This window comes from Pinus tabuliformis, chromosome 4_1 (genome assembly GCF_031772625.1).
Source record: "Pinus tabuliformis cultivar Carrire ecotype Pingquan chromosome 4_1, CPIR1, whole genome shotgun sequence".
Taxonomy (NCBI): domain Eukaryota; kingdom Viridiplantae; phylum Streptophyta; class Pinopsida; order Pinales; family Pinaceae; genus Pinus; species Pinus tabuliformis.
In genome coordinates this window covers 619,753,533-619,768,178 of record NC_142303.1, presented here as the reverse complement: position 1 = coordinate 619,768,178, position 14,646 = coordinate 619,753,533, and the positions used below count along the sequence as shown (strand labels likewise).

Below are 14,646 nucleotides of genomic sequence, written 5' to 3'. Positions count from 1 at the left end.
AAGATTGTCAACAGTATTTTGAAGATCGTCCATTTTGTATTGTAAATTTTTGTAAAGAATTTAAGTGGAGTAATTTAATGAGTGTACATATCCTTTTTTCTTTTTTCAAGTAAAGTATTTATATCTTATATTTTAATGAGAATTTTTTATGATATAATGTGATGAGTTTGTATATATTTTTAAAAATATTTTAATGATCATATTTTTAATATTGGGATTTGGGATTGGAGTATGTGTTAAAATTGTTTTTGTTTAGTTACAATAGGTTAAGGTTAAAGGTATTAGATAAGAATGAAAGTCAATATTTTATGGACCATCTTTAGGTAGTAGTTTGGTTTTTTTTGAATAACAGTGACGGGTGTTAGCATTTTGTAATTTCTTTAAGCTGAGGAGAGAAATCCAAAGGTAACCACAAACCATTTATAAGCTAGAATCTAACCTTTCAAGTTTCAAAGAGAGTTCTCTCTATCCAAATGTTCAATCACTTAGATCTTAGGCTAGGTATGATGCGCAGAGGGAAATAGGTTTAAAAAGTTTGCTGGCAAGGGAGAAGACAAATCCATTAGGCATGGAGTCATGTTAAATTGATGATTTTCTAGTGAGAAGATGAAGAGATGAGGAATTGTCTATAGGGGCAAGGTAGGTAGTCCTTTTAGAGTTTTCAGTTAAATTTGTTGTAGAAGGGTGAGTAGAAGAACATTGGAAATTACATATAGAGCATCAAACTGTAGGATGGACTCTAAATGCCATTTAAGAAGAAAACATAAATTGTTTAGCAAACTATATCCGAGCACTTTTTAAAGTGAATTATGAGATAAATCTTTGTTTAGCTAAACAAGAAGACACACATTCAAAGCATGATTGATAACAAAAGATAACTTCCAATACAAAGAACCACATCTCCGTAGAAATTGACACAAGATTCCCTATAAAATCAAACTTTTGTCTTTTCATTCACTGGAAAAAAATATTAGAGATATGCAATATACAATGTCTCTTCTTCTAAACCCTGACCAACCCTTTGCTTCATCACATGTACAACATAAATAGATCAAAACAAATATGTTCCCATCTCTAGGAACTGAATTCTCTAAAGGGATTTCTGTTTCTACCTAATGCAATGAATATAGAATTGTTTTTCTGAAAATTAGGAATTGTTTGACCAAGGTTTTTCCAAGCAAATTTATATAAAATATAAAGTCTAAATTGAGCTTCAAAGTCTTTAGATGCCTCATGGGCATACAATAAATTACATGAAGTTTTGCCATAGATTTCATGGTCATAAGGTTGACTGTGTGGAAGCGCAGTGCTGGTGTTGTGCAACCTCCTAGTTCAGCAGAAATGCAGCAGAGAAGCACAATGAATCGATGGATGATATAGCTTCAGTCACTCCCTGGATTGTTTCACGAATGATGCACGTGTGAAATGGCCTCGACATCATCAACTTCCCCTTTAGAAATCTTCTTTCATTATGTGAAGCTTCCAACTCTCAAAACTTTACCTACAACAAAAAGCGCAATGCAACCTGTCCTTCATGGTTTTGATCATTGTTGAGGCCTCTGAACAAAATACACATCCTACTGACGATGTTGTCAATTTGAAAGCCTCTTTCAAGTCCTTATTCACCAAAAGATGACAAAACTCCACCCTTACATCAAAACCCTAATGCCTTGTCAAAAGTGCAAAATTGTTGTGTGAGCTTCTTCTTTTGAAAAAGTTACTTAAGAACTCTGACTAACTATGATTCTAGAAGGACTTCATGCAAAATATGACCTCTCAACCTCTTTATCCAACCCCATTCAACTAGCATACTTAGGCAAAAAACCAAAAAAATAACAAAACTGTTGTGTTTTACCTGTTGCAATACTCAAACTTTCGCAGCTTCATTCAACAAGTTAATCTTACCTTTGTCCTTCTCTTGAATTTCATGCCACTGTTGCTTGGAAGCCCTTAGCTCATTCCTTAAAGTGAGGTTATGTCTACAAATGTTTTTGAGTTGCCTATGCAAATGAAGAGTCATTTTCAACATATACTTGGCATTTACCATTATTGGCTCACACATGTTCAAACACCAATTGAAAATTATATAATTTAAATTAATTTATTGATTCCGCAAATGCTCACAAATTATTTAATAATGGTTTGATGTTATCCTTTGCTTAAGGAAATTTTGCATGAATTTAATAAATTATTTATATGGGTTATTTTTTTTCCTTTTTAAGTTTAACTTTATAAGAAAATCTTAACTTTTATGAAAAATGATATTTTCCTTCATTTCTATTTATTAATTTATTTCTTAATTTTCATAGTTTGATCAAGCCACTTTTTTCATTGCTCGACCAAGCGCCTAAATAGCCTCGGGTTACACAAGTACTCAATCGAGATGTTGTTTTAATGCTCGATCAAGAAATCTTTATGCCCTCAAATAACCCGATCGAGGGCTCAAATATTTCTTGATTGAGTGCTTAAATAGCCTCGATCAAGCACACACCCTGACTTATTAAAAAATTTAACCCAACTTCATGCATAGATCGTGCAACTATTATCTCAAATGGTACTCGGCTTACCTCCTATTTCTTCCACTAAGGGTGCTTGTGAGGGTTGTGTACTTGGTAAACATCATATGGAAGTGTTTAATAAAGGTAAATCTTGACACACTACAAAAAAAATTGCAACTAATTCATAGTGATATTCATGGTCCAGTAGAAATATTTGGGCTTATTTTTTGAAACATAAAAGTAAAACTTTTTGTTAAATTACAAGAATTTTAACCCATGGTTGAAAATGAATTTTGTAAAAATATTAAGACATTGAGAATTGATAGGAAGGAATTCACCAAAAAAGTAATAGGGCTTTGGTTGAAATGACTAGATGTATGTTGTGTTCTAAATGATTGCATAAAATATTTTGGGTTGAAGCCATTTGTTGTGCTAACTACATTTTAAACCAAGTTTGTCTTAAGGTAGTTTTGTAAGTTACTCCCAAAGAAAGCTAGAATGGAAGAAAACCTTATGTAACATTAGGATATTTGGCAATGAATGTTGACCTCATATCCCATTTTTTTCAATTGCTTTATATGATATACAATTTTTTTTAAAACAATATATAATATGCCCATAGTTGACATTAAAATAATTTACATAACATGTGGATTGAGACATTTTATCAATGGACTACATTGTCCACATTAAAATGATTTTTTGTCACTAATATATTTTTTAGTATAGGCCAATATTACTTAATTCTCTCTCTCGCTCTCTCTCTCTCTCTCTCTCTCTCTCTATATATATATATATATATATATATTATGACTATTTTTAAATATCAATTAAATCAATTACACATCCCCTTAAAATTAATAATTGAATGAATTACACATCCCCCTCTTATTATTCGAAGTATTTGATATTTTTTATTTTATTTTTTTAACTTTGATTTTTTTTCCTTTGGACATTGAATATTTTATTATATACAACATTAAAAAAAAATCTTTTAAAGTTTTATTTCTATATATAAATATATATGAAGTTGAAATAGACCTAAATTAGTTAACATAAATCTTCAAATATCTTCAAATAGATTATTTAAATTCTATGTTGAAATATTTGTGAAAAGTATAATATTTAAACATCTTACTCTTACTTTAGTTTACTTCTAATTACTTTATGTGTTTTTAAAGTTGATATGAAACTATATTATGTTATGTGGACATCATGATTGAGGGTGAGTGAAATATTTTAACCACATTAGGATGTAATATAAAAAATAAATGAAGTGACGATATTGAGGTTTGGATTATTGACGTTTTATAATGCTTTTAATTAAAACTAACTAAACATGCATATTCATTTTTGTTTTTTTATTATAGCTAACATTGATTTTCTATGAGATTTTTTTTATGAAAGAGATATATTTCAACTCCACATTGAGCATAAACAGAATCACACATCACTCACATCCGAGGTTGTGGAATATGTCTCTTGGTGCAATAACATATAATAAAACATTATAATACCTTTATTATATAAATAATATACATATAAAATAAAATAAAGATAACATATGAATAAATGAAATATCTTAGTCAACATAGATAAAAGGGATTAAATCTAATACTTCATGGAAGGGGAGACGTTGTTAGAGGGATTAAATCTAATACGTCCCTTGTCGCATCCAGTCGTTGTTTGTCGTGTGTCTCTTATTGGATCCAATTTTTTGCTGCCATGCATCCCTTTTGGAGGAAAGAGAAAAGGCCCAAGCTTCTTTGGTTTTGCACACAAATTGTTTGTTAATTTGTTATCAGCCATCTCGACACTTTAACACTAGCGTCCCATTCCCGATGATTTCATCACATATTACAACTCGCATATCGACGTTTTTGAAATGTGGTCACTTTGCCTCAACGAAAAATTGTCAATCGTTGAATGTCGATATGCCTAGATCCCTGACTGTCGATTGTCGATATCACAGGACCTCCAACTTCCAATATGACCAAGCACCTCCGAACTGTGGGATCCGGGATTTTGGCCCAATAAGACTATCAGAACATTTTACTTAAAATATCACACCCATTAGAGGTCAAAGTATGCCCTGGAAATGACAAGTGGCAAGAGCTGAGCAGTATCAAAGAAATGGAAATTGGAGGTTTTAACATTGTCTACAAACGAAAAATGTTGACTCGTCGATATTGGGAGGCTTCGATATGTGATGGATGTGATATCACAATTAAACTCGTTTTACTTTCAATATCACATCCGTATTATCAACGATTTTAAATATATGTCATTATGAAATTTCTGATAAACGGACCTCTGATATCCGAACTGTCGATATGCGCACCCGGTCAATTTTATTAGAACATATTTAATATAAAATTGCATCCACCCTTCATCGGAGCTTTTGGAATGAGACCTCTGCTTAGATCCGTCAATCTTCGATTGTGATGTCTTGTGGACCCGATATCTCCTATATAATAATAAACAAATATCTAAACTCTGAAACTCTGAATTGTGCTATGGACCTCCAACCACCAATATGCAGACCCGATTGTTTTATCATATCAAACTTAAATGTAAAATCACATCTGCCCCTTATCGCAGCTTTTGGAATACGAGCTCTGATAAGATCCACTGTCTATGCACGTATCTTGCTCTCGCTGTCTATTTTATTCATTAATTAAGCCTAATTAACTGACTATGTGCATTTACTGTCATTTTATTCTCCCTCGTACGAAGATCGTATGTTTTATGCCCTTGTACAGAGCCACATTAATACGATGGATCAGACTTTTGGTTTCAGAGATTTCCAAAATATTTGTTCTGATGTCAAGGTTTCAATTCCTGAAAACTCTGATATATATTTAATCAATGTGCCACATTGTTTAACAATTACAACTTAAAACCTATACACGCATCTTGGTCTCGATGAATATTTTATAAAATTAATATAATTAATTGACCGACTATGTGCGTTTATTTTTTCTTTATACTCACTCGCACGAAGTTGATATGTATTATTCCCTGACCACTTTGTGCTATGCGTTTATTGAAACAAGCCACATTCATATGTTGGATCAAAATTTCGACTTCCAAGATTTCCAAAAGGATTCTTCTCATGTCAAAGTTTCAAAGCTTGGAAACTCCTGTATATACTTAATCAATATGTCACATTTTCCTTTGATTAAGGTTTGAAACCTATCCACACATCTTGGCATCGAGGCCTGTTCTATTCAATAATCTAATTAATGGCCCGACTATGTGCATTTATTCTCACTTTACTCTCGCTCGGATGAGAATCTCTGAAATTTTCTCTGTCATTGGTAGCCCTGCGATCTTTGTCATGTGTCCTGACTCTCATTTATTGCTCCCTCTGCTTAGTTGGTAGATGGGCGTGTGCTCTATTTAGCCTCTTCACCTTGCACTATTCTGCTGTTTTTTCCAGTTGCAGTTTCTGTTGTTGTTGTTGTGCTATTGCTGGTCTCTTGCTATTGCTCTTGTTGTTTCTACTACACGTCATGCTACTTCCTTCAACTGGAAAATTTTCCTTGAATTTCATTAACAAGCAGGTGAGAATTGAAAACTTGCTAACCATATCGCCTTGTACACTCAAATGGAAAGTATCAATGTTTTCATATTGCATATATAGCTTAAAATAATATCTGCATTGTCATGACGTACAAAAGACCCACCTGTAGAGTTTCTGAAACATTTCAATATTTCTTTCCCATTACCTTTCACTATTGGGAACAATCTAAATTATAAATCTTTCTTCTTTCATTTCGCTCCAAATATACTAATCCTATGAATGACCCCACTCGCTACTTTATTTCCGCTTCTCTTCCAATGTTGACAACATTTCACGTGCTTCCACCTTTCAGGACACCTCCTTTCCTCCTCATCATGGAAGTTACCTTGACAGCGAATGCCATCACTTTGTTGCTGGTTGGCTCTACAGTGATCCAACCATCGCTCCAAATAGTTGAACTCAACCTTCTTCCTTCGACAAAGACAACATCCCAACGCTACCACATTTCCCTCTCCGACGGTACCTCTTAGCATAGAACTTTGCTTCCATCTACTTACAATGGCCATGTCGTCTCTAGTGCCCTCCAGTTGGGGTCGATTATCATTCTCAAAGAATTCACTTGCACTTTTTTTAAAACTATGTGTATGTTCACTCTTCACCATATCCTTCATGTTTTTTCTGTTCCTTCCCTCTCTGCGCCACTGTCACTCTGACTAATGTTGCGTTCTTTTCTCTTTCTTTCCTTCTTTTCAGGACTCTGCAAGTTATTGAACTTGAAGTTCTAAAACGTCATGAAACTTTGATTGGGGACCCGAACCTTCTTCAAATTGTACACACGTCCACATACCAACCGGGCTCTTCGACATCACGTGGCCCTGCATCATATACTGCTACTTCTGCTTCATCATCAAATTAGTTGTCCTCTACTCTACCTGTTATCATTCCATTCATTATGCTAAGCCCCTAGCATAAACAATGGTCGATCCAGGGTAGGGTGCTTGGAAACAAACTGTTTGTTCGTACAACAATGCTCGAGCCTCTGCAAAGATCTCTGGATTTGACCTCATTGATTCTGCTAATGATGCAATCCATATCTGTTTCTTCGATGATATGGTAGATTCCTTGCATGACCTTGTCCAAATTGGGTAAATTTACATGGTTTCAAATGGCACAGTGAAACCAACAAACACAAATTACAACCATCTTGATAGAAAATGGTAAGTCTCCCTCTTTGCAACTTCCATTGTTGAACCTTCCCTAGATGATGTTTTGACAATTCCTTTTCACCATTTTCGTTTTAAATCTATAGATGAAATCAGATCTACAAACCTCGGCTCAATTGTCGACATCATTGGCATTGTCAGGTCCACTTCTCCAACTTCCACCATTCGTCGAAGAGATGGCTCTGAAACACCTAGAAAAACTCTCATCTTGGAAGACATGTCTGGGTATAGTATCAACATCACCCTATGGGGGGAGCATTTCCACACCATAGGCAAGCAACTCGTTGAACTCGCCTCTTTTGCTGCTTCGACTGTGCTTGCAATCAAAGGGGGCCGCATATCCAAATTTAATGGAATAATTGTTGGGACTATCTCGACCACCAGCCTCGTGCTAGATCCCAACATTCTAGAGACTGAACAACTCTAGTCATGGTTTCATCAAAGAGGCCGCTTGGCCTCTTCAACATCATTAAGTAGAAAATTCTCGGGGTCTTCCAAGCGGGGCCACCCACAATGTACAATTGTCGACCTCATAGACTCGCATCTCATTGGAAAAGCAACATGGTTCTCTATTCGTGGAACCATCACCTCTATTGACATGCATGATTTCTACTTCCTTGCATTCCCTCTCTCATTTGATGGCATGCAATGCATGAAAAAAATTGTCAGCCACTCAAATGGAATGTGGCACTGCACAAAATGTGGTGGGGACTTCCCGAAATGTGACTATCGTTATGTGTTGAAATTTTAAATGCATGACCACACAGGCCTACTAGAAAATGTCACTACTTTCTATGATGTCGCAACTGAACTCATGGATGTCGAAGAAAAATACTTGTTGATACTCTCCAATGATCCTGCTGCTATCCACGAGCTTCATGCAAGGGTTTCATGTTGTCCTTTCCTCTTCACATTGTCTGTAAAAACAGATAGCTTCAATGGTGTCGACCGTTTGAAGTTTGTACTAATCAATTCAAAGGAAATCAACTATGGCTCTGCATGTTTCGTTCTCCTCCAGGATATCAAAATAATGTCTACTACTTCAGTTGTTCACCACCTTTGAAACTCGTTTTCTTTTCCCCATGCCACCCTCAAGTGTAAACAACAACTTCTATATGATTTTGCGTTCATTGTCATTTCGTCCCCTACCGCCCTCTTCTTTTGTTCACTTCATCATTGTACTTCTCTCCTTTATGTATATACACCTATGTTACATGTTGCAGCTTCCACCTTTGCATAATTCTCCATCTTTTACCTTTACATATAATATATATGTTTTTTTCTTCTTCCTTCTAAACAAAATAGAATATTTGAATCCTTTTATAGTGTGGTTTGTGCAACTAAATACAAACATTGGCTTTTTAGAAAGGATTGTTGTTTCATTACATTAAATCTATTTGCTAAATGAATGATAAATAGTTATCGGTCACCACAAAAATACTTCACTGAAATAAGATTGATTCTGATCTCATTCTACCCTGCAAAGATAGCTTTGACAAAGTTTCAACAACAAAATTTCAATGACACGACATTAGTGCATAATGTCAAAGAAACATAAACTCTATTATAAAAAGGTTTCTCCGACCAATAAACTGCAACCACTTTAACAAAAGACACATCTACTTTATAAGCTAAAAGGCACTATTTCGAAAATATAGCCACTAATGAAGTTCTTGGTTTTGGGGGGCTATGTACTTTATCTTTGTGCTCAAGACTACTCTTTCTCATCTCCTATATTCACTAATACTTGTGTCCCCATGTTTGTATCAGGATGGACATGCCAACGTCTTCTGGAAACCCCTTAATAAATTCTCGCAAGAGACTCATTTATGCACATAATAAAGATGCATCCGACAAACAAAGATGACTCAAATATAAAGCTGATTTAAACATTGAAACCTTTCTAGGTAAACCCCCATGTAATGTTTCTCTTCCCCAAAATCTCGAAGCTTCACTTGCAAACCCATATCCTTCAACATTCCCTGCGTCGACTGTACCCACCCTTCAACTTCCTCCATTCACTTCCACTTCTTCCCCATATACATCGCACACCCCACCATTGACTCATCTTCCTTCACCCTCCCATCTCCATAATTTCTCAACCCTACCCTTAACCATGCACACCACCGATTTCGTGAAAGGATAGTTGACCTTTCTCCCTTTCAGTTTTGCTCCATATGCAAAAAATCATACCCAAATATGAAAACAAAGTTCTTACATGGTAACCTTTGTTGCTCTCGATGTGCAGCTACAAAATCCACCCACCTTTTCTCCCTTGCAAACAACATGGACCCTAGAAACCAACAGTTTGTCCTTGTTGCTTTAACAAAAATAGAGGAAATTCTCATATCACGTGTCAGCCCAATATTGCAAGTCACCCATGCATGAGGTGGGCAGTACAAATACATTGGTCATACTATTTGTTTCCCCCAAGACATCACTATTATCACCAACATTTTTCCACGCTTGGTTTCCAAATTGGACATCGTCGTTGTTACTAGACATGGCTCTGACCACAAAACATATGATTTCATTGTTAGCAGGACCTATGTTCTTGTAGCTTTAGAGTACAAACTAGCCCATGATCCCTACTACAAGGATGTTCATCTGGACCAAGCTGCAATATTTGCCTTGCTGACTCACCCTACTGATATGTCTTCTCTCATCCGTTGCATCACCCCCTCCTCTCCTGAACCATGACTTTCCTTCCCTACTTTTGATGATAACATTCTTGCACAACCCACCCCAACAAACCTCCAACCATCCTCTTTTGTATCAGCACTCCCAAATTCCCATACTGAGCTTGAAGAAATATGCAACTACCTGCACTCTCCCCATCCTAATTCCACTACTTCACTTTCCTGGCCCTCTGTTTCCCCCTCTGCTATCAATGAATATACCACAGAAGGCCTCTTTGCTATGGAATTCCCCACACTCTTCCCCACAGGGGCTGCCATGATTGGTCAACCACGTCTTAGAAAATTTGAAATGCAAGAATATGTTGTTCACCTCATACACTACTATGATAACCATTTTTCCCAACATTCAAGATTCTGGTATTACTTGTACAATCTTATGTTGCGCCATCATAGTCAAGCAACTACTGCTGTTTTCATGAAAAGAAACCTTGAAGAGGGCTTTCCAATGACCGTTGCAGACCTTTGTGCATGCCTCCATGACATGCCTGATTCCATGCTTCCTGACCAGATTATGCACTTCGGGTCAGGCCTTAGAGGGACATGCACATTCTGGAACAAACACAGAGGTGAACTCACTAATATGATCATACAAATAGGTAGCCCTACTTTCTTCTTCACCCTTAGTGCAACTGACACCAAATGGCATGACATGCACATGGTCATGCTTGACGCCCCCACCCCAGATTCATTGGAGCTGTCTCGATGGAAATTCAAGAATATAATCAAGAATCCACATCTTACAACACAGTACATTCATTGTCGATTCACAATCTTCCTCAAAGAGGTCTTGCAAAAAGGTTTCCATGCAAAGGACTTCTGGTGCAGGTTTTTACCTAACCATCCTTCTCCTTTTTTTTTTTTTTTGCCTAGATGTACACTCGCCTCACAAATTTCCTTTCTCATCTTTGCAGGTATGAGTGGCAACATAGGGGCTCTGCACACATACATGGTTTCCTTTGGCTCAAAAACACACCTGATATGGACAACCTCGATTGGGATGACCAAGGCACGGTCGATAGAGTGAAGTGTTATTTCGATGAACACATTTCTACTTGGAATCCTCGGCTTGTTGAACAACGTGGACCTTATCTACACATCTCTACAGAGCATGACCCATGCATCCTCCCATCGCCATTGATATTTGCATCCTCTCACCTTCAGGACTACGAGGATCTTCTTAATTGTGTTCAACGACATACAAAATGCCACCCCTCTTCATGTCTTCGCAAAAAAGGTCCTACTCTTGTTTACCGCTATGGAGTTCCATGGGATTTGAATCTCCTCTTTGATGGTTGATGACAGTGGACGAAATAAATATGTCCCCGCTTGTAATGATGACAAGTTAAATGTACACAACTCTGACATGCTATCCATATGGAGAGAAAACATCGATTGCCAAATGGTTTTGTCTTGGCATGCTATTCTCTGCTACATCACGAAATACGTAGTGAATCCAAAGATAAAATCATAAAGTTATCGGCTAATGTTTTCATGTGTCTCCTAGGCTGTCCACCCCAAAACACCTATTGTTAATGTTGTCCGAAATTTTTTAACAGAAACAATTGCCGATAGGGACATCGACGCACAAGAAACATGCCACATGCTACAAAAACTTCCCCTTTCACTTTGTAGCCACTCATTTGTTTCCCTCAATGTTACTCGAACTATTTTTTGATGTGTTTCTCATGGTCTAGGTTCCCCCTTCCCAACACCACCCTTCATTGTAGCATACATGAATAGACCTCCTCCGCTTGAAACACTAACTCTTCTTGAGGCTGCATGTTCCTAGTCCTTCTCTGCTCGTTGAAAACATAACCAATGGAAACAAATAAATCCTTGCAAGATTGTTCATGTCCTCCCTTGCTATTCCTCGATCCCTTCTCCTGCTGATGCATCCTATGCTTCTTTCTGCTGGAGTGAACTACTTCTATACTTCCCTTTTTGCACACTCCCATCAGACATTGGCTCCACTGATAAAGAAATCATTTCGCATTGGGAATAAAAAAGATATGCGTATGTTCCATGGCATGTTCATCAAACCCTTGAAACCCCCCTTTCCCCTTGCTTTGATGACACCTTTCCTAATGATATGTCGAACCCCTTAAATCCATAGACATCGATAAATGACAATTCCTTTCTCAGCTACACCTTGAAAACAAGATGGAGATTGGTGACCTTGACATGCTTCGACATCACAACTTTGACTCTAACCACAATTGGGCCCATACTACCATTCCTCTCCCTTTGCAAGAGCCAACCATAAGTTTCATAAACTTCAGTCGCTCATCCACCCAAATCCATTCTAGCCCCTCTCCGGTTCATCGCTGGCTCACCTCACTATCTCCCACCCAAAAGGGCAACCGACTATTACTATTAACTACACCAACTAACCCAAAATTATTTTAATTTCTTGGATAACTCAAATACATTAATGTCCGCATCAGTACAAATGAAATATTCATATAAAAATAAAAACCAAGAACTACTTTCTCTGTTATGACTTTTCTTTTGGCGTGTCGCAAATAATGCTTCTTTCTTCATTAATTAATTAATGGGTGGCATGACCTTTCTTACCATAAAGCCTGAGGCCTGCAAACCATTTCTACACCCCACTGCGTTCTCCATTGATGCCCTGAAAGTCCTCAGATTCATAATTATTCCGTGATACTAGGCAATATTTTCCCATTCTCATACGATCTCATTTAATTTTCAGTCAAAAGCTTGAACAGGTTTCGAGATCGAACCGCACCGAGTAGGTATAACCATATAGATATCAGGTCAGATTGTCGTGTTTCAAGGCAATTCCAGGAAATAAAATTTATGACAGGAGCGACCTGCCAGTGTTCTCTTTCTATGAGATGTGGTCTCCACAAGCTCAGAATTCCGAGGCCGCCGTCGAGCTGCCCTCAGCTGAGCGGTAGCAGATCGCGGAGTATGCCTCAGATGCTCGCTTCGAGGCTGCCCCCGGCGTGCATATCGGGATCGTTTTCCGTCGAATCTGCAGAAGTTGCACGGAGGGCTGTGCTGTTACCGAGGCGTCGCTCGGGCTCTCAGAGAATCCACAGAATGAATTTCCTGAGAGAGCCGAGCAGGCTAAGCAGAGTTTCGGTGGTAGACGACTATTGAACCAGGATTAATAAATTGGGCTGGGATTGTCAATAGTATTTTGAAGATCGTCCACTTTGTATTGTAATTTTTTGAAAAGAATTTAAATGGAGTAATTTAATGAGTGTACATATCCTTTTTTCCTTTTTTCAAGTAAAGTATTTATATCTTATATTTTAATGATATAATTTGATGAGTTTGTATATATTTTTTAAAAATAAATTTTAATAAAGTTATTTATTTTATAAGAAATTTTAATTAGCCTATTTTTAATATTGGGATTGGAGTATGGGTTAAAATTGTTTTTGTTTAGCTACCACAGGTTAAAGGTATTAGATAAGAATGAAAGTCAATATTTTATAGACCACCATGAGGTAGTAGTTTGGTTTTTTTGAATAACAATGACGAATGTTAACATTTCGTAATTCTTTTAAGTTGAGGGAGAAATCCAAAGGTAACCACAAACCATTTACAAGTTGGAATCTAGCGCTTCGAGTTTCAAAGAGAGTTCTCTCCGTCCAAATGTTCAATCACTTAGATCATAGGCTAGGTATGATGCTCAGAGGGAAATAGGTTTAAAAAGTTTGTTGGCAAGGGAGAAGACAAATCCATTGGGCATGGAGTCATGTTAAATTGATGATTTTCTAGTGAGAAGATGAAGAGATGAGGAATCGTCTACAGGGGCTAGGTAGGGAGCCCTTTTGGAGTTTTTAGTTAAATTCGTTGTAGAAGGGTGAGTAGAAGAGCATTGGAAATTACATATAGAGCATCAAACTGTAGGATGAATTCTAAATGTCATTTAAGAAGAAAACATAAATTGTTTAGAAAACTATATCAGAGCACTTTTTAAAGTGAATTTTGAGATAAATCTTTGTTTAGCTAAACAAAAAGACACATTAAAAGCATGATTGGTAACAAAAGATAACTTACAATACAAAGAGCCACATCTCTATAGAAACTGACACAAGAATCCCTGTAAAATCAGACCTCTATCTTTTCATTCACTGAAAAAAAAATATCAGAAATATGCAATACATAGTGTCTCTTCTTCTAAACCCTGACCAACCCTTTGCTTCATCACAATTACAACATAAATAGATCAAAACAAATCAGTTCCCACCTCTAGGAACCGAATTCCCTAAAGGGATTTTTGTTTCTACCTAATGTAACGAATATAGAACTGTTTTTTTGAAAATTAGGAATTGTTTGACCAAGGTTTTTTCAAGCAAATTTATATTAAATATAAAGTCTAAATTGAGCTTCAAAGTCTTTAGATGCCTCATAACATTAACCATGAGCATAAAAATAAATTACATGAAGTTTTGACATAGACATGGTCATAAGGTTGATTGTGTGGAAGCGCAGTACCGATGTTGCGCAACCTCCTAGTTTAGTAGAAACATAGCAGAGAAGCGCAGTGAATCGATGGTTTTTATAGCTTCGGTCAATCCCTAGATTGTTCGATGAATGATGCATGTGTGAAATGGCCTCAACATCGTCATCTTCCCCTTTAGAAATCTTCTTTCATTATGCAAAGCTTCCAACTCTCAAAACTTTACCTAGAGTAAAAAGTGCAACACCTTTATGAAAGCGCA

At 36.7% G+C, this 14,646-nt stretch overlaps 1 protein-coding gene across 1 annotated transcript; it reads left to right on the top strand.

Annotated features, from left to right (window-relative positions):
- The first annotated feature begins 12,703 nt into the window (after positions 1-12,703).
- Positions 12,704-13,170, top strand: LOC149177542 (uncharacterized). Its single transcript, XM_089423423.1, has one exon. The coding sequence runs from the start codon at positions 12,767-12,769 to the stop codon at positions 13,070-13,072; it is 306 nt and encodes a 101-aa protein (XP_089279549.1). The 5' UTR covers positions 12,704-12,766; the 3' UTR covers positions 13,073-13,170.
- The last annotated feature ends 1,476 nt before the right edge of the window (positions 13,171-14,646 follow it).

What these genes read in the sequence shown, in the direction of transcription:
- LOC149177542 (XM_089423423.1), top strand. Translation starts at nt 12,767, where the DNA reads ATGACAGGAGCGACCTGCCAGTGTTCTCTTTCTATGAGATGTGGTCTC.